The sequence below is a fragment of the Gracilinanus agilis genome, chromosome 1, assembly GCF_016433145.1.
Source record: "Gracilinanus agilis isolate LMUSP501 chromosome 1, AgileGrace, whole genome shotgun sequence".
NCBI lineage: Eukaryota > Metazoa > Chordata > Mammalia > Didelphimorphia > Didelphidae > Gracilinanus > Gracilinanus agilis.
Genome location: NC_058130.1, coordinates 36425746 through 36447532, shown reverse-complemented (window position 1 = coordinate 36447532; position 21787 = coordinate 36425746). Strand labels below are relative to the sequence as shown.

At 37.0% G+C, this 21787-nt stretch overlaps 1 protein-coding gene across 1 annotated transcript in view; it reads left to right on the top strand.

Moving 5' to 3' along the window:
• Positions 1-21787, top strand: part of FOXP1 (forkhead box P1) — a 281610-nt gene that overhangs the window by 165986 nt on the left and 93837 nt on the right. Inside the window, exons 5-7 of the mRNA XM_044661547.1 lie at positions 10967-11104; positions 12669-12758; positions 18292-18448. Coding sequence (XP_044517482.1) covers positions 10967-11104; positions 12669-12758; positions 18292-18448 — 385 coding nt within the window. The remainder of the gene's footprint in view (positions 1-10966; positions 11105-12668; positions 12759-18291; positions 18449-21787) is intronic.

The following is a 21787-nucleotide window of genomic DNA, read 5'->3' as shown; positions in this document are numbered from 1 at the left end:
AGGGGGGTGGTGGTAGGATTGTTGAGAGTTTGAGGAAGTAGTATTTATGCTATGGGGTGTTCGAATTTTTTTTTTAAACTTGCTTTTGCTTCCTTAAATTGATTGCTCTTTTCAGGCTTAGTTGATTTCACCCTGCCCAATTTTATTTAATGTTCAGCATTAGCAAACGCATTTGGGGAAAAGAGAACTAGGAATTGTGTGCTACTTCTGTAGCATGTTAAAAATGTAGTGAGTAAACAGTGAATGTTACCAGTGGTATGGCTGGGTCTTTCATTCTGATAGTTTGTTTCCATATCTGTCTGGGCTATTTTTAACTTAGCTGTTCAAATTTGAGGAGTTCACACACAGACACACTCAAAAAAGAAGTTGGGGGGGGGGCGGGACATTTAGGCAGACAAATAAAATGCACTGTCAGACTTCGATCCTAGGCACTCATTGTTTCAGCTCTTCTTCACTGGTCAATTTGCCACATGAAATTAAGTGACTAGGGATTGTTTTTGACATTGAATAGTCTGAGGAATTCCAGCGAAATACTCCCATCTAAACAGGATCTAAATGTAGCCAAACTCAAGTGTCAGACCTTCACTACAGGATTTCACTGGAAATGAGATTTTTTTTTTTTCCCCTCCTCTCGGTGTGGTGATGGAAGGGAGGGAGGGAACCCTTAGGAAGTGGGTGGTAAGTTTAGAGCTAAGAACATACATATAGGCTTCCTCTTTAAGATTAACTCTTTCAATTTCTACAGGTTTTAATAGAAATTTACAACTGTCCAAATTACACTTCTAATAGACTGAATGTTTTAGTCAAGTCTATTTAAAAATGCAAATCCGCTTATTTCCATAGATTCCTACATTTGAAAGTGACACATCTGAAGGGGAAAAAAAAAAAGAAACATTTAAGTCTGATAACAGGAAATGTGAATCATTCCATCAGTGACTAATATCTGTTTCTGGGAGGGGGGAAAAACTGAGTTAGATTTATTTTCATAATCAGTATTAAGGAATCCAAAAGTATATTACATTTTTAAGTAAGTAAAATTAATGTTACCATAATCAGAGTTTGATTAAAGAGGGAAAAGATTTTCCAGCTGGCTAGGGTTAGGGGCTTTGAGGCAGGAATCAAAGGTAATTTGTGTGGTTCAGTGCATACAGAGGGTAAAGCATCCTTGCTTCAGGATTCATGTGTGTACATGTGTATCTAAAGAAAAGCAATCCACACTTTTGGAGATTCTATTTTTTACTCTTTACCAAGGGAAGAGAGAGAATACTGGAAAACATTTCTCATAATTGACATACATGCTTCATATCAGTTAAAAAGAATTTCTTCTAAATTTTAGATGATCTTTGTATCTGGCTGGAAATCTTGAGTGAGCAGTGGGTAAAAATGAAAGCAAAAAACTGACTACCTACTCACAGATACTCTGCCTGACTTGCCCTAGTATGTGATAGAGCTGAGCTGAAAACTGATTGGTCTGACACTTTATAATCAACGTTGATTTATTGTTCATTAGTAGTGCATTAGCCCTTTCAGGCAAGACAGTTATTTGTGTAGTGGCCTGTCAAGCAAGAGACTTCTAGCACCTGTCATTTCTAAGCCATGAGATAAGCAACTAGATATTAAGATAATGCAAATAAAAATGCATTTAGACTAGATATAGTGCCACAAGTCTACAGATATTTCTATTTTAAAATAACATGGATAATATCAATATGGAGGGAAAAACTTGGGAATACATTTATGTGTTTGTGTGTAATACATAAACACACATACATATGTATATATGTAAAATGAGAGGAGCAAGGTCTATTCTTCCTGGATTTTTTTTTCCTTCTAAGAGATCCCTTCTGCCTAAATTTCCTGTTGCTTTGGCCACAAAAGTTGGTCTTCTCCATGGATGAATTGGCATGACATGTCTTCTACTTTTTTCTTTTTTTTTCTTTTTTTTTTTTGGTACTCATGCCTGGCCTCCATGGAAATGGAGGGCACCTGAAAGTACCTTTCACTCAAATTTTGAGTTTTAAGGAACATGTCTTTAAATGAACTCTTGGAGTTATGGATTGATAATATAAAAACGTAATGACATCACAGCAAAACTATGATTTTGTCGAGTAATAATGTCAAGTGCATTTTCTGCCACTGACTTTCCTTCCTAATTCTTCCAAATGGAATGATCTCATGGCATACCATGGAAAACAACCTAAGTGTCAGAAAGAAAACAAAATTACTCAACTTTTGTCTGCCACCATAGAAATGAGGATTAACTTATGTTATTTCAGAGCATGGAATGGAGACAATCTGCATGGGGATATATAGTGTATTGTCTTCACTGAATTTTCATTTGACAGGGATTTTAGAGGCTGTGATCTTAATTAAATCTCAACTGACTCAAATAATGCATCTAAAGGCATGCAGTGTTGCGTAACCTTGCTGAGTTGGTAAACCATAAATCATCAGAAAGCTTATGATAGGAAAGGGTTGCCTTGAATTTATTTTTTTGTTTGTAGCTAAATGTACCTTAAAAAACAAAATCCTCACTCTTACTGCCCTGTGGTCTTAAATTGTCAAAAGCAACTGCTTACAAAAGTAAGCTCTGTCATGCTTTTGCCCAATATTAGTACTTCATCTAAACTCCACAGAAATAGAAAATGCAGTGGTATGAAAATCAAACTGAATTCACAGCATTGAATTTCCAGTTTGGTCTGAATTGGTGCAGCTGAAGGGTGGATGGAGATGGTTTTGCTACTAATTTTTTCCTTTAAAAAAATGAGGCAGTGCTGATAGCCAAATTTAATTGTAAGCCTATATTGAAATCTGAATGAGATTAAAGTGGGTATGAGAATAGGCTAGAGAAATTAATTGCACTCTGCTAACTAGTTATAATAATAACACGAAAGCTAAGATAACAGTTCTGTGAGCTTTGGGGGGCATCTTTTTTATGTACCCTTGGGGAGAGATAGTTTGTGGTTCTGAATGAATGTAAACAAATGCTGAGTATAGCAACAGTTTGTAGACTAGGAAGAGCCTTTTCTCGGACAGTACAACTGGGGCCTAGAACAGAGGACTCTCTTTAAGTGCTAAACAGCCTCTTTAATTATGTGCTCTTTATGTCTTGTACTATTGCTGAAGAACGATAGGTGTCCCTGGGTGTTTATTGTTTAATGTGCTTAAGTATATGATTTCCAGCGTTAATCTGCAGGTGATTTTCTGCCCTTGGTCTCTCAAGGCAAAGACAGTTCCAAATATCTCCAAAGTTGAGAAAGCTCTGCGTGATGGCCTGATGCATGCATTCTCCCAAGTTCCATGTTTCAGATAGGAGCGATGTTTGTATATCACCGGTGTCCTATGGGCTTTATCTCCACCTGCAAGGCTAGATTGTGGGAAAGGCCTGACAGCATCAGCGAAATTTGTTATTGTTTGGGAAAAGGCTTGGCTTGTTTTGGAAGCAGCTTGTTTGTTTTATTGATAGCAGAATTGCATTGCTAGAAAAGTGTTTGTTGAAAGTTCAGAGTTCAGTCAAAATGTATAATACCTTCTTTTATTTTATTTTGCTAAATTACAGTCTTTACTCAGATTGTTTGTCTTTATCTTTTTAAAAAGAAAACTTGTGTCTGTCTATTTGGAAGGCTTTCTCTGTGCAGACTGTGAGGTTTGAGGTGTCTGAGGAAAGTCAGATGCAACCTTATTTGAGTCTCCTCCACTTTTTGAGGTATGAACGGCCTTGTCTGTCAGCCCCTTCAGACCTGCCTATTGTTTGGAGGCAAGAGAAATTAATGTGTGTATGGGGGGAAAGAGGGGGATGAATAGAGAATAGAATAATTATACATCCTTTTAGCATTTGCCTCTAAATAACTAATTAATGAGGAACCAGGCAAAAATGTTATATTGCACTTTTTTAGAATACCTGATATCATGTTTTAATTTTTAAGCTTTATCTTGCCTTTAAATCTGAAACATCATTGTTCAAATAACTGAGAACAAGGTAAACCAACAACATCAAAAAGGTCGGCTTCTGTGATTTCTCAAGGGCTTGTTATTTTGTACTTTCCAATTCTATTTGATGTCTTGACAAAACAAGATGACACAAGGGAGAATACATTAAATTTTGATTTTCATCTAACCTGTTACAGTCGTGGCGGCTTAATTTCTTTTACTTTTTACTGTAGACGGCTTTTTTTCACAATTACTCTAATTGCCACACCACTTTATGAGAAGGCTTCTTTACCGACTCCCCATTTGCCTTGATTTTGCCAGGCAGTTTTGAACGTGTTTTGACCTTTAACACAGAAAGAGCTTGCTGGTTGGAGTATGTCTTCATTAGAAATAAATCAGTGAATGGCAAGATTGTCAAAGAAGCAACTGATATTTTCTCATTAGGGTATAATTTGCACCCTTGTGCTTAGCTGTGATGTATATGTGAGGGCACTAGAAATAGGTGTGAGAAGCGGGACCATTTCAAGGTTTTTAGATTGCTACTCTAAATCAGGTGTTAGCACCTGAGTATCACCTTAGTCTGTTTTCATACTTGGACCATTCCCATTTTGATCTGCCTGGGTATTGTCCTAGAACTCTATTGTTTCGAGATCATCAATGATCTTAACAATTTTTATTTTCATTCAAACTGTCCAGGATCTTTCCTCTACTTCCTAAAGGATAAAGAGTAGATGGCTAGATTTTTTTCCCTCTGTTAGTGAGGGAAAAAAAGCATTAAGATGAAGGTTTTTTTCTTAAAGCTTTTGATCTAAAACGCTGTATTTAAAAGTCATCTTGTCTTATGTTTGTTACCTGTTTTAACAGTCTTTGTGTCTAAAATGCTCCTGCTGCATGCAGCTGCTGCTTTTTTTGTGATTGATGTAAGTGATGCTCAAACACCTTCCAACTTGGGTAGCTTCTGTTTGTCTCTCTGTCTCTATGTCTGTCTTATCTCTCTGTGGCTCTCTTTCTTCTCTTCATGATTTAAAGATCTGTAGTTACGGGTGTTTGAAGAACCCAGTTGCAATGGGTTTGCCCCTCCTCATCGAAAGAGATCATTCCTGACACTTATTTTGCCTTTATTAAATGCCATAGCTTATTTGAATCTTGCACATTAGATTGTTTTCCATTCCACGTACATAAAAGAGGAGGCTGAGAAAGGAAATATTAGTCTTTACTTTGGAAAATAAAATCTTAGAAGTTGCAAACTTGAGGACAGGTGAACTTGAGATGGTGTCTCATGGCTATTTTATTTTTTTTCTCTATTTACCAAATGTGAAGGGTTTAATTTAGGTAAGCTTTACATTTATGCAAATTGAGCAGATATTTATTGTGCTTAAAAACAATTATCCTGGCACTAGGTTTTGGGAGGGGGGACAACTTAGTATATAAGATAAGAGATAGATGAGATCAAATGAAGTCCCACTAATTTGTCTGCCATGAGCAAATATGGATTCATGCCAGTTTTCACTTATACACAATAGAAGAGGTCAAGGAACTTTTCTAGAGGTTTGTTTACTAGGGTAGCCAGCCAGAATGTTGTTTTACAGGTACATAGTCAAAGAAAGATCGCCTCTCCTGATAGCACATGATACATGAAATGTTAAAAAATAAAATAAAATGCTAATTGCATTTTAAAGAGTTATCCCCCCCACCACCAAATTTTAATAGGGCTTTGTGTTGTTACTGAAAGAACAGTTATGCTAATGACTGACTACTTAGATGATGTTGCATTAATATAATAACCATTACCTGACTTAATGCATTGTACAGTATTGTGGCAAAATAGCTGGCTCTAAAAGAGTGATACAAAAAGTGAAATTCCATAATGAAACAGAATTATGGTTTCTACATGAATAGCATGCTTTTTTTTGTTTTAAATACTGAAATATTATGTCAAGCATGTATTTTATTCTAGCATGCAGGGACTTGGCTTCTACTTTTTTCAATTCCATAGGGATAAGCTAGAGACTGGGGCATTGTGTTTTTCAGCTTTTCTGTTTGCCAATATATCAGTTGTATCCATTTACTGTTGAATCGTGAAAAACTGTTTTCTATTGTCTCGATAAGGTATTTCTGCCCCCTGTGCTCTGAAAATAATCAGTCGAAATCTGACATGAGGTGCTCATTTGCTCTTCTCTCTGTTTTGCCTTTTTCATTTTTCAAAGCCTACCCAATCCACTGTTCCCATTTAATTTTTACTTGGTAGTGGTGGCTCGGGGGACACATTTCCAGAGCAAAAGACAATAGAAAGATTGGGAACCAGGTGACACCACTCCTCTTGGCCAATAACAAGTTATCTGGTCACAAGTTGAAACAAATATATAGTAAAACATTTTTATTGGTGATGCATCCTTTGAAATTGTCCCAAATTACAATAGCTGGTTAATGTAAAGAGGTTAGGCTGTGTTTTAAAAGGCATTATTGAAGACACTTTTTTTTCTGGTGTAATGAATGAGAAAATACAGGTCTCAGGTCATTTGTGTGCTTCTGTGTATATGTTCACACTCAGAGGTGCTCACTTCTGATCTTAGGTTGGGGATTACATTTAGAAAAAAGACAGAAGGATGATCATGGGATTTTCAGTGCTTATATGTTATATCGTTTGCTCTCTTTTTGAGTTCTTTCACTTCTGTTCTTAGCTCCCCCCCACCCCACCCTCTTCCATCGCTCATTTATCCCCTTGAAAGGATGGGAGAAGGCACGTTATCATTAGTTCAGGCCTGAAATATTATGAGATGACTTTGAAAAATAGAAAAATATTAGGCAAAATGGACGCAGAAGTTTAGGCTTTTTAGAAGCAATAGTTTGAATTAAAGGCATTTTTTTGCAGTTGATGGTATTAAGATGACAGCAGGTCTCTACTAGCAGAGTTCGGATAGCCAAAGCACAGCTGTATTTTTACCCTCACTGCCAGGTTTGGGTGCACCTGGGTATCTGCCACACCCCATTGGGATCAGTCAACAATGTATCATAAAGTGTATTTTTGAATTCTTGATTTCCTTCTGAAAATTGAGCTAAAACGTGTTCCCTTTTTAAAAAAAAATCAGTTTTGTATGCTAGCATTCTTTAAATGTCTGCCAGAAGTTTAATTTGAATTTGTGATCCCTGAAGGCAGCTAGACAGAATTATTCTAGTTCTTCATAAACTGCCTTCTATGATTCATTGTTCACTCATAAAACATACTCATTTCTATATATACTCAAATAGTTAAGGCAGTTGCAGTATTGGGGTTATAATTTTTTTTGCATTATATTTAAATTGTCATTTGAGAGAGAAATCAAGAATTAGCTTAAACTCCCAGTTAAAGTATGAGCTCCCGAGCACACAAAACCTCAGAAATGAGTGTTTTTATCTAAAGTACTGTAAAGTGTATTACACAGTATCTAAAATAAAGTTTAGTTTTGACTGAATACACTCAAAAAGGGACTCATAAATATTAGAGAGCTGTAGTTAAGAACTTACATGACTGTTTTAAATACTATTGATTTAAACCACTGGCTAGATTTTATGAATCAAAGTGTAATTTCCAAGCTTTGGCTATATTTCTCAATGCTGAAGCACTCTCTCTTGTGTGCCTTTAGCAGCTTTCCAGACATTCAACACGGGATTAAATGATAGTAGTTACAATGATCAATAGGTTAAGACCAGTACAATCACTCTTACCGCTAATGACCTCAGTAGTAATGGGTAATAAAGTGTGGGCTATAATAGCCTATTGCTGGTGCTGCATGCCCTTTGATTCCTAGTATTAGTAGGGACTAGCTACATGAAAAAGTTGGACATTGGGAGTTAAGGGAGTGGATATATAGGCCATAATTCTTAACTATTTAAAGTCTTAAACTGTGCTTAGATTTCCCCCCCCCTCCCCCAGTAGCAGGGGGTGGGGGGAGAGATATAGTCATTTCTGGTCCATTTGAATATGTTTGTTAAAGGTTTCCATGAGTTATTTTCATGATAGGTTGGAGCAGAAACTTTGGATAAATTTAGGTTTTATTGCATTTATAAATTAAAGCTAGAGCCCAAATTTTAGAGGCACAGAGCTAACTGGCCTAAAAATCAGATAGTAAAGCTAATTTAAACCCATCAGAATGCTATTGCCAACTTTGAATTATTCAAGGACTGACAATGTAGTTTGTAGGGAATTGTCTCCCGAGTTCCCCTTGTCTCCCCTTTTCCCTGTGCCTGCTTTTTTAACTATTAAGTTACTCATCAGACTTCCCTCAAAGTGCTCAAAGGGGAAAAGAAGGGAGAACTCAAAGTAGTTCATTTAGTTGTTCTGAAGCATACCTGCATGTGTGCTTGAACACACACAATCACACATGCACAATAGAGAAATAAAGAGATGTATTGCTGGCTAAAACTGAGAGGTTTATTTTAAAAATTATCCATAATTCCTTCAGTTCAGGATTCTCCCATTTTCATAGATGACAGAGAGAGAGAGAGAGAGAGAGAGAGAGAGAGAGAGAGAGAGAGAGAGAGAGAGAGAGAGAGAGAGAGAGAGAGAATGAATTGGGGAGGGGGTGTTATTTCTCAGTGAAACAGATACACTTTCTAAGAGTAGTAAAGCATTTGTGGCAAAACAATATAATTCTTGCTAGGAAGGTGTTTCTGAGTGAGTGTGTGCTATCATTTCTTTCATTTTTAGTGTTTGTCTACTCAGTTTAATTTTTACACCACCCTATTCCTGCCTGTTTTCCTGTTAATCACCATCAGAAATCTGGCTCGAGAATATTTATATTGTACATAGTCCAAGAAATGCAAAGAAAAAAAAACTTAGGCATGTTTCTTGTGCTACTTGCTTAATCAAACTTAAATATAATGATGAAAATTTGAAATGAAAGTCTACTTTTGTTGGGATAATAACAGCAGTTCAAGATGAACATTTGCTCGTCAAAATATGTGCATATGAGAAATGTAAAAAAAACTTTCTGAATTAAAACAGGGGAGATTAATTTATGGATTTCAGTTAAAAAGGAAACTTCTAATAGTCCCTTGGATATTTGTCATGATTGTTGTGATCACTTGCTATTATAAGCATTGATATTGAATGCTGAGATTTTTTAAAATAAAGAATAATTTGTGTATTCTATGTATAAAGCTGCATCCATACATATTGAATGCCAGTGCAGCAACTGCACAGTCATACACACCTCTGTCCCTTTCTTGGGAACATACGACAGTGCTCAAAAATTCACATGTACTGTAAATTACACTGTATCTTAATCTATACTCAGAAGGCAACCACCATAGAAAAAATTCATTGATGGCTTTCCAGTAATGGGTGAATGAAATATCATAAGAATATAAGCTATTTTTTCCCCTTTGGAAGCTATTTTTAAGAATTTGATACCCACAAACATGTGCACACAAAACACATACACAACAACATTGGTGACTGTTCCCTGTACATGAATCTGACCTTCAGGAACCAATTTTAGTTCATCAAAATTAGTGATGCTGAGAAATCAGGACATCAGTGCATAATGACTGTGAAATTAGGGATGCGAGCTCGCTCTGCAAATGACAGGACAAATCATGTGAAAAAGTCAAGAGAAACTGCATATTAAGACATTATGTTACGTAAAATTAATACCGCACTTCTCCCTATTGCTTATTGCTCTCCTGAAGGATTTTTAAAAATTCTTTTCTCTTCTGATCAGCTATTGTCTGCTGGGTTTTTTTCTTAGTGGTGCACTGGCAAAGTGCAAAACATGTTATTACCTTTTATTGTAATACAGGAGATGACAGCAGATCCTTTTTTTAACAAAGTATATCTTTTACTGCTTTTAGTTTCTTGCTGTCACATGTTTGATTTGAAACTAAAGAAAAGTAAGATGCTTAAATATTACTGTTAAAGTCGTACAGGTTTTGTCTTTACCTTCATTGTTTCTCCTCTCTCTGTTTCTGTCCTCTCTCCCTCTTTCTCTGTCTTCTCTCTCTCTCTCTCTCTCTCTCTCTCTCTCTCTCTCTCTCTCTCTCTCTCTCTCTCTCTCTCTCTCTCTCATACTTGATCTCACTTTCTCTCTCTCTCTCTCTCTCTTTTTTTTTTGGAATTTCTCATGAAATTGTCTTCTTGCATTACTGGGACTGACAAAATGGTTCTCATGTAGTCTGCAAATTAAACACAAGTGCAGTGATTATTTTGAATAGCTAAATTACATTCTAGAAAGCTTGCAGAATTCATAGCATTGTCATTAGGTATCCGCTTGAATACAATTTGTGTAACCTTGGCCAAGACAGCCTGTCATTTTAATGTCAGTGTTTTATCTGAACAAGACATCATCCTTTCAGATACAGTGTACAGGTTCCTTCCAAAGATGCCCGTGCAGAAACGTGTTAACAGTTGCAAATATGAAATGCTATCAAGTTCATCACTGTAACTATTTGTCACTGAAATGTCATGGAAAGCGGCTTTTAATGGTATCTTACATAAAATGAAAGAATTGAAGACATCTGTATGCTGGGCAAATATGGAGTGGTAGAAGCATCATAGGGAGAATGTTGCTACTCACTTGGGCACAGAGGTGATGTTTTTCACTTGCCTGAGTTTCTACTGATTTCTTTTAAAGCCACTGTCTTCAGAGTCATAGATCACCGCAGTCCCAAATGCCTGACTGTTGTTTTCAACTGACTGTGATCTGTAAAGGAAAACTCAAGTTTGGGTTAACTTTTACAAATCATTTCTTAAGAGGAAAGGGAATATTTCCTAGTCACAAATAGAAAGCTGTTAATCTTCACTCTGAGCAGTGTTAAGGTTTTGCCCCTTTTGCTCCTTGCAAGGCAGTGTGATGCTGCTGAGAATGATACAAGAGCTTTATCAGCTTTATAACAGCACAATGGGATTTATAACCAGGCCTCCGTTGCAAAAGCTAATTTGGCATGAAAAGTTGGTAAATCTCTAAGCAGAATTCAAAGTGTTTAAAATCTGATTGTGGGATGATGGCTCTCTTGTAAGTTTTTCTAGCTCAGTGTTTATACTTTATTGATACTTTAGGTTCCAGTGTCAGTGGCTATGATGACACCTCAAGTTATCACTCCCCAGCAAATGCAGCAGATCCTCCAGCAACAAGTGCTTACTCCCCAACAGCTCCAGGTCCTGCTTCAGCAACAGCAGGCACTCATGCTTCAACAGGTAACTATTGACTTTTACACCTAGGAAGAAAGCCACTCTAACCTGGGACCATAGTCCTTTGCTATAGGAGTCACTGATCCATCTCATGGACCCAGCCACTAATTGGCAATACACATTCCCATCTTGGGATAAGTAGTTCTGGTTGCTAAAATTTCAAAAGAAGAGAGCAAAAGTAATGGAAGTTTCCATAATAATGACTTGAAATTCTCTCTTTTGATAGATAACAGTATTATAGATGTGACCATTGCTTCACAATCAGAAGTTAGGATTAAGTTGAGAATTGGAGTTTTTAAAGGGACTTCTGAGATGTCCAAGTTTTAAGACTTTTCCTATGGCTCTGGAAAGCCTTGAGTTTAAACTGGAGTTCAGTGGCTGGTTCTGTCACTTTCTAGCTGTGTGACTTTGCGTATCTAGGGATAAGTAGAGTTGGAGTCAGGGGCATGGGAGCTTGACTCCCGCTTCAGCAGTTTCCTCAAGATGTTTGACCGTGGACAAATCACTTAAACCTTTTCAGCCTCAGTTTCCTCTTCTATAAAATGGGAATAATGATAATGATAATAATAATAATAATAATAATAATAGTACTTGTCTTTCATGGTTGTTATGAGAATCAAAGGAGATATTTTTTAAGCATTTAGCCAACCTCAAAATGTGATATAAATACTAATTATGTTATTATTACTATTATTATTGTTTTGCTTCCTTGGGTCATATTTATAAAATAGAGATGAGATGGAAGAGAGTGATGACGAAATGATGAAGAAAGTCCCTTGTGATTCTAATACTTCGATCCTATTAAAATTTATGCTAGGTAAAAGAATTCTAAACAAAATTGTGTGGGGTGAAATCTAAGACCATGGGCAAATCAAGCATTTCTAATATTTATTTAATCAACAGATCAAAATACTTCAATAGGAGAAGTGTCCTTTTTGACATAGGGTTTAGCCCTCATGGTTCCAGCACAATTAAAGGTGCTGCATTCTAGTAGTAATCTTTGTACTTTTGCTGGTGCTAAAATCCATTCCAGGTCATCATTTTGGCCACTCTACATACAATCCTCTTTCCTGATGAATATTTGAACCATACAGGTCATACATCAACAGGACTGTTATGATGATGGTAACAGAAATCAGCAGTAGGGGGAGGCAAGAAGGCAGAGAAGCACCCACACTGTCTTTGCTCGTATTGAACAACACTTAATACAGTCAAACCCTATCATTTAGAAAGCATGTATGTGTTTCACAACAGAGATTTACCAGTCTCTCTCAGCAAGGGCATCTTCGCTTTGTTGTTACAATCAAAGGTCATTCCTTGCCTTATTTTAATTAGTTTGTGTAGAAAATGGTATGTTTTTCATCAGTTCATTTTGGAGATTACTTTTCAGACGATAATGCCAAGAATAGTCAGTGTGCACTGAATTTATTGTTGAGTTTCAAACTAAAGGTCAGACCATTACAGATAAAAGGATGCTATTTTTCAAATCACAGTTTGTGTATTACACTGAAAGGGACACAGAATTGGCTCCTCCACTGGGTTACTTACCATCTTTTGCTTTTCTTTGCAGCAACAGCTTCAAGAGTTTTACAAAAAACAACAGGAACAGTTACAGCTCCAACTTTTACAACAACAACATGCTGGAAAACAGCCTAAAGAGGTACAGACAATACATATTTTACTTTCAAACCACAGATCCCAGAGGACTGTCTAGTGGCTATTAAACTGTCATTCATCTTTTAAATGATTGCACAACTGAGCTGACTGTATCGGGGCTCAGCTTTCAGCCTCAGAGTTATTGTCCTGTTTTCTCTCTAATTTTTCTGTGTTCCATTTGCTTGCTGCCACATATTTTACTACCCTGCCCCACATTTGCCTTGTTCTGTGAGTACGGGACACGTATTCTGAATAAGATCTTTAATACTGCTTTTAGAAACTGGTGTAACTTAAGGGTCCAGATTTCCTTAGAGATACTTAAGTCTTCTCCATCCATTTGGATTTTTTAGAGGTATTATGGGGGAAGTGTTTGAGATTATGAAACTTGGCTTTTCCCATGTTGTACATTTAAGAAAATAATTTCATTTCAGGATCGTTGTGAAAGTTGACAGTCAAAGAGTTTAAAAAGATAAACAGATAGATACTATAACCCTCTTTAACCGTAATATTCCTTCATTTTTCTTTTCTAATTTTATGGGCACATTCTAAATAAGAAACGGCAAAATTATAAACCCTCTATCTTTCTCAAAAGGATTCAGTTTAGTTTGGGTTAAAAATACTTAATACTTTGACTATATGTATACATGTTTATATGTGTGTGTGTGCATACACACACATATGCATATGTTTAGAAATGGATAAATAGTTAATGCCCTAAAGTATAGACCCAACTTTCTCACCTTTGGTACAATATGGGCATACTGACATGTGCTCAGGGTGACAAGATTACAGTGTTACATATGCATCTTGGCACCTTTATTATTTGTTACCTGCTCCTAAAGGTGGCTTTATCATAGTAGATATTTCTTAATGAACAGTTCTGGGAAACGATATGAGCCGTAATTTGATAACTGGTGTAAATTCCTATATTTAATGACTTCTTTGTTACTCTGCACCATCTCAACTAACTGGGATCTTATTGAACAACCATCTTCCCATGATAAGAAAGTACTTCTGTCCATCTTAGTTATCATGAACCCTCCTGTGAAAGTTGCTGAATGATACTCATTTTCCATTTCGAGGATGACCTAACTATTCTCTCTTCCCAGTTAGTCCCTCCTCCTCTCCAAATTTGGTAAACCTCCTATGCCATGCCAAGTTTACATCTGGGATTACATTTTCACCACCTGGTTATAAAGCCCTGAAGGCAAGGCTTATTTTGGGGTGGGGGTATGTGATTGTGGTGGGTGGTGATGGTGGTGGCTTCAGGGAGTTTGGGGGGGAAGGGATGCCAGGAGGAAATGTTATAATGAAAATGCTGACACAACCTTAAGTATAGTGGGTAACGGGTGCTGCTATAATAAAAAGGGAACAGATTAAAAAGTGTCTAAAATGTAAATCTAAAGGACTAACAGTAATTAAAATGGAAATGGCACAGGGAGGGAAGGCATGTAATTGTGAGATATCACTGTGCAGAATGCTCTCAGCTTTGTTTTGCTGGCTGTTTTTCTAATTCAGTAGGGCTTACTCATCAGTGGCAGTTCAATGCGCGTTAATGACTCTGGGATGCAGGCATCACTCTGGACAAAGAAATGATTATTGTGCGGTCAAAAGAAGTTCAAAGACAAGAAGGGAATTTCAGTTTTTTCCTTAGAGATCCACATTCAAGAGCATATAAATTAAGCCAAATGTTAAAAACCACAGTCTGAAAGCTGACTTCAAAGTCACAACTCTCTAATTAATGAACTGCGAGCTTCAGTTTGGACAAGTCGTGGTTTGATGCGCCCATAAATCAACATGACAGGCCTGTTTCACAGTCTCAGACAGTGCTTGTCATTGAGTCACATCAGATGTAAACACAGCAGAAAAAAAGAGGGAATATGAAGGAGGTGCAATTGATCAACAGAATTGGTAAAAACTCACTTTTGAAGCACATTATGCATGATCACAGGAAATGGCTACAGCCTCAAGAGGCTTTCTCCTTCTGCTGTTGCTTTTTTGAATCCGATTTCTAACAGCCTTCAAAAGGGAGAAGAAGAATTCCGGAGCTTCTCCCCTGTGGCTGGCAGGCAATAACCCCCTGTTGTTATTTTGTGCTTCTTGCTTTTCAAAGGCGTCAAAATTTAGTTTTTTAAAGATCTTTAACTCGATATTTGAAGACAAACAATAAAGGGCTGCCACTGTCATTCTTATCAGTTACCAGCGATTGGATTTTTTCTTTCTGTTGCCACTTCTTATTAACCTCTTATTTGGTCTATTAGACATAGTTGGGAATGCACGCCTGCATGCTGGGAGAACATGAAAGTTCAGATGGGCTCCGAGGGCAGATAAAGAAAGTTGAAGGGGAAAGTTACACTGCAGAATGAATGATAAAAGTTAACTCTACTAAATTGCTGTTGTCAGAAAGGAGACCATCCCCAGACAAAGATGAGGGCTCTGAGTTCTGGGGAAAAAAAATTTTACCACAATTTGGGTTGAAAGAGAAGCGAAAGGGAGACAATGTGATGGCATTTCAGTGTCTCCAAATATACTTGGCTTACCATGCTCCAGGCTGGCCATACCGTTTGCATGCAAAGTTTAAATAAAGACCAGTTTGAAGTTGGATGTTTTCTCTGATTAGGTATAGGAGGACAAGAGGATATACTTACCTCTTTGAAGAGACTATGTGTGTTTATTGAATAGATGGATTTGGTAAAGGCCTGTTGTAGTAGTGAATCCCATGCCACAACATTTTCAGTTAGGACCATCCTTATTTTACTGAGTAGAGGCATCAAATTCTCTTGAAATTATTATGCCCTTGGTGGTCCTTTTGTGCAAAAAATGACAATAGAGTCACATGGTTGTGATTTCATGATGTGGACTGGTGGGTATGATTTTTAACAAGGTTTGAACTTGGATGTCGACAGATGGAACAAGTGTATTAATTTGCCGAATCCCCTGGTCATTAGTGGCTCATAATTTTGTACTTTCGGCTTCTACCCCTTCCCTTGTTTTTTCTTTGACATATTTCTTCAGTAAGAGATTTGACCTTTAACAGAACAATATACCTTTTACTCTTTTTTTTTTTTTCAAAAAGTTGTAGTGATAGATTTCTAGCTTAGAATTCGAACACATTATGGCCCACCATGAGTCTAGGACTGAAGCCTTAATTCAGTGCATACTCTGGAGAGGTGACAAAAGGGAGAACTTATCCTATTGTAGCTGCCGGACTAACTACTCATTAATATTTGTCAGAAATCGATGTGGAAAATAGGTAGAATTAATTGTAAATCAAGGGAAAAGAAGAATTCTATTTTGTGTAGTTGATCCTAGGCCTAGTTAATTGTTTGAAAAAGGCCGTTTGTCCTCAAGCAGTTATGACAGTTTATGTTAGGCAGTAGGGAGTAACCTAAGAAAAGAAAACAGACCTTTGACAGAAGCTTTAGGGAGGGGATCAAAAATGCAAGTTTTATCAGGATATTTCAGCATTTTAACACTGACTACTGACCTGACAACAGGACTGCACTGAGACCTTTTTTGTATGCATTCAATTGTGAGAAGTAAACAAACTTGCTCGTATCCTGTGTTTGGTAACTGGGTGGGGAGCACAGTTTGGCAACGTGTGTTGCTTTTAAATTCTTTCTTGGACAATGGGCCTTGTATACTTTTATATCCTGGCTTTTCAGATGTAGAGAGCTTTCATGAGCTTTTCCTAAGGATAGCTAAGGAGACAACAGAAAGGCCATCAGTCATTTTATATAAATAAATAATTTTAGGCATTTAATTTACAAAAGGGTGGGGACTCCCAAAAGATTAGGTTCAATCTAGAGAAAATTGAATCCAATTTTTTTTTTCATATTTTTGTCATGGAGGAGGGGGGTGGATTGGAGAATGTTGGGAATTAATATCTGTTGAAGAAGTGAAAAAATATTTTTGACATGAATATAACTATCATTGGGTTTTACATTAATATGATAACTTGGGAAAGAGTGAAAACAATTGGATCATTTTATGCATGCTGTTCCTAAAATGAAAACACTGGCTTTTCATTTAAATTTATTTAAATTTTTGTTGTCAGTGCTATAGATTTTGTTTTTTGGAGTGAAACTCAATTAACTTTCCCAGTGGCATGGTAGTAAGTCTGAAATTGGTTGCTAATATGAGAATGATGGCTTTTTACTGTAAAATAAACTACTTGGGGATTAAAAGGAAAACAACATTTTCCTCTTTCTTTGAACATTCAGTCGGAAGGGTTTACAACACATAGTCTATTTTATGTATATGCCAGATAAGACTGGAAAGTTAGGTCAAGTGGGATATAATTATTCTCTGAGGTATAATTATTAAGCAAGGTCATATATGAACGGGAAGGGTTGCTAGTCCCTTAAAGTCTTTCAGGGGCACATATAAAATATGATTTCTGTGATATTTTAAAACAATAATAATTAGAAGAGCTAAATGTATCTCTTTCTTAACCTGTCTATTTTGGCTACAGTTTGTAAAGGGTTAATTTTCTTTCCATAATTGTTAGCCATAATGTGCATAAGACCTCCACCTTAGTATGATTCCTAGCAGATTAGGGATATTAGATAATTTCCTTCTATTTATTGTACTCCTGCACTGTATTATCTTTCTATCACTCAGATAATTACTAAGGAAATCTACATTAATTTTTTTTTTTTTTTTTGGCGAGCACAAGAAGCTCCTAAACACTGGCATGGTGCATTGATGTTTTACACAACAAAAGTTTTCCTTCTGTCATTAGTACAATAAGCAAAAAGATATTTATCATAATGTAAAGTCTTCCATGTGGTTTTTAGAGAACAAAGAAGGAAAAAAAAATCCATGATGAGCAACAAAACTAGGGGCTTCCTTAACTAAACAGAAATTGGGAGATATGAAGCTGAGAGTACTGTACATATCATACTCACATTCAAGTAAGATGTTGTTTGCTAAATTATGAATGTGTGTAATTAAAATCTAGTGGCTGTTTCTATGAAAGATTTACAATGTTATTTCATCGTTTGTCATGGCTAATTAACAATATTAGATGAAGTTTTTCTTCTTCAAAGGTCTGATTTTTTCTCATTTATTTATGTCAGAAGTGATAAACAGAGTAGTTAAAAGCTTCTGCTGGTGGAGGAGAGAAAAGAACAATGTGTTCCTTTACACCTCAAAGGTTCAGGGTTCAAATCTCTCTGGAGGAGAGTAACTCAGTTCTATTTATAATGAGAACAATTAAAATATTTGAAGTCTTAGGAGTTTGAGTCTTAAATATCAGACCTAGCTGCTCAGGAAGTTAAAAAAAATAGCCCTGGTGGACAAATGATTGATTGTCAAGTGAGAGCTAATATGTAGCTCAGGTAATAAATTAACCCAATCAGGCTCCTTTAATGGGTGAGCTAGTCTGTAGGCTTTCATTAGAGCACTCAGTCCATTATTTCACAATATTTGATGATGTTGGGAAGGTTAAAATTTTTGATATTTGACTATCCTTGGGAAAGATCTACCTAATTCTCCACCCCCCTCCTTTCATTTCTGGTTTCTTACAGCCACAGCAACAGCAGGTGGCGGCTACCCAGCAGTTGGCCTTTCAGCAACAGCTCTTACAGATGCAACAGTTACAGCAGCAACACCTTCTGTCCTTGCAGCGCCAGGGCCTGCTAACCATTCAGCCTGGACAGCCTGCCCTTCCCCTCCCACCTCTTGCTCAAGGTATGTATTGGATTAAGAAGAAGGGGATCCAAGTAGCCTTATGAATGAATATGAATTAGTCATTCAAAAATCTGCTCATCCATCCAAGACATGAATCCCCTCTGTGCGTGGAAGTCGAAGAGTGGTATCATGGTAGAGGATACCGACTTAGAATGGCTTAAACGGAATGTCAGCTCATTGTCTTTGAGTTTGACATGAAATAGGATTCATTGTGTGTTTATCCAATAGGAGCACACTTTTATTATGAAACATTTTATTCATTTTTCCAAGGTTTTGAAGTTTGGAAAAGCTGTTTGTTTTTTTATGATTTCAACATTGATTTTTAAAAGTCTTTATTTTATTACTTGCTCAAACTCCATCCTCCTTTATTTTGTAAATGATGTTAATATCCAAGACTTCCAAGTTTCCCACCCTCCCACCTGTATCCCTAAAGTCAAGGGAGAAAAACTTAAATCTTTGTCTTGACTGAGAAATTCTAGCTGAAGCTTATTCTTAGAATGGTTTACATTCCCAAACCATGATTTTGAAGATTGCACACTTCTCAAAATAGATAGCATCCTTAGACTTAACTATGAACTATTAGGACTCGGTAAAAAGGTAACAGAATTTGGTGGCATTTGGTGAATTCTATTTGAGAACCCTCACTGGTCTACATCTTATTTTATGAACTTTGCAAAGACACAGAGTTCGAATGGGAAAGGTGGCAATTTTTAGGGAGATCATTTGGCTTGACTTTCTCTAGTAGAGGGATTATTATTCAAAGCTCCAAAAAGCTCTGTAGACATGTTATATCAGCCTGTTTTTAGAGAAAAGACTCTCCTCACCTGTTTCTTTTTGTATTTTCCCTCTCCTGCCCATTTAATTGTAAGCTCCTTGAAGGCAGGGGACTGTCATTATTAATACGCCTCTAGTACTTGGCACAGTGCCTGGCACGTAGTCAATACTTAATAAATGTTTGTTGGATTGGAGTGGATCTAAGTTTTCTACTCACCAACTCAAGCCAATTCACACTCCAATTCACATTTGTCTGTTTATATAGTCTTACAGCTTGTTACACCTTAAAAACTTTTGCGAATAGTCCCAAATTATCTTCCAAAATGAGTTACCAGGAAATAGGAAACTTTCAGTGTGCATGCTGCTTTGAAAATGGACAATAGATTCAGAAGGCTTCATCTCCAGTGGACCCAGGGGAGAGATCCCAGTATTGGCATCTCTTTTGGACGCCTTTGACCACACCCTTTTCCAGTCTATCTCTTTTCTAACTTTGCAGTCCTGGCTTTTTCTCCATTTGTTCCTTTTCTTCCTCAAACTTCTCGCCCCTTATTTATGCTTGATATTTAATCAGTACCCCCTGTATTGCTGTCAAAATAGAAGCTCTGGTACCTGAGCAATACAAAAGGAAATGAAAGGGCACATAGGCTAATGTGTCTTAGGCTGGCAAAATGTTAAAACGTGCTTTAATTACACCTTCAGGTTTATTGTTGGAAACATCACAGGCTGTTCTTCCACACCCACTGGACTCAAGCTTCAACCTTTCTCATTTTTTCCCACAGCTCCTACACTATTAAGTTTGCTCACTAAGGTTCATTGTTAGAGTACATCAGTTAAGCTGTCCAAAAGAGGGCAATTGGGCAGTGACAAGACACGCTCGTGTAATGTGAAAGAAATGAATGTGGTGATGCATGAAGTGTAATCTGTGCGGTAACACATCAGAGACACCAGTAGGTAATTCAGCAGTCATGGCATTGATTGATATGCTTAGCAGTCTGGGAGAACTATTAGCCCCTACAACATGAGGAAAAAGCATATTTAAAACCTAAGGGGTGCCTCCGAGTGTGCCAGAGATCATATAAACATAAACAGAGGTGCTGCTGAGGTCAGGCCCTTGCAATGAAATGAACTGAGTGTGGTTGACAATCCTGGTGAAATTAGGGGCTCTTTTTCATTTAGGCCCCACCCCCTACCTCTTTTCTCGAAGTGCCTTGAGAATTCAGGCCTGTTGGACGACAACATGAATTTCTTTTTTTTTTATCAGAGAGATGATGGCTTAAAACTGATGTCATTACGAGGTTTAAATCAACTTTCTGCTTGCTTGAACATGGTCACCTGGGTATGGATGTACAAGGACAAAAAAAGGTTGATCAACTCTGTTTGTCTTTGAGCCCGTGATACCTGGGGTTGTGAAATTGAGTTCCATGAACAGTAATCTGTCAACTGTCCCCACAACATACATTTTTTAAACCTGTGCCTGCATTTTCTTTTATAATGAAGGGGACCAGTTGTCCTGGAGAAAGGGGAGAAAAAAAAAAGAAGGTAATAAGGATCCCAGACCATGCATTAAAATCATAGGTGATATATAGTTCATACCAAAACCAAGATGTTTTTATTTTAGGACTACAAGTTTTCTATGTATCCTAAATATGTTAAAATGGAGTTAAGGGGATCTCAAAAAAAAACAACAACAGACTATAGGGCTATGTAATCTTTGAAGCCATTTTATAGTAAATGCTTCAAAAAGATGACCGATGGCACTTTCCACTCCAGAATGGACAGGTTTTCTTCTAAGGTTACAATTGTGCCTCCTTCAAGTCTTAAATAATTAGCATGTAACCATTGTTTTGCATTGTAATTACTTATATACTCTGTTGGCTAAAGGGCAGAACTGATTTTTTTTTTGAATCAGGAATATTCTGACCTAATTTTTAAAATGTGAATTGTATTTAGGCAAATTATACACTTTATTGTGTACCTGTTAATGGATTTCTTTAACTTGGTACTATTATTCTCCTACCTCATTTTGGAGGAAATGCTTAGTTTCTGGAAATTTGATATCCATTTAGCCTGATGAGTGACTGGCTTTCCTTTCAACTGTCTTATTGCTATCAGGATATCTTGACTGTCAAATGAGCATCTTTTGATGTATTCATTGAACCAGCTGCTTAATGTTATTTTCTAACTAGAGAAGCCGTGGAGATCACAGATTGGACCACCCCAAGCATGTCTGATGTCACTCGTTAAAAGATGACATCAGTTTCCTCCCTTATAGAAGAGGACCCTCTAATTAAATTAACTGTTACTTTTGAAATTTAGCTAGGAAAGGGTATTGACACTGTTTCTTTAATTCAACTTTTCTAAGTTTCTCAGTTGAAGGCTACATATTTGTCTCACAGAGGTGGACTTGAGTAATGTTGCAATAGGTCGCACAGAGGCACATAGCCGAAGCCGATAGCGATACAATATGTTTTAGTCTTCATTTGCTGGGTAAATATGGAGGGAGTGGCAGGAATCTTTTACAAGCCTTGCCTCTGCTCAGAAGGGAGAGAAAAAAAAAAGATACAG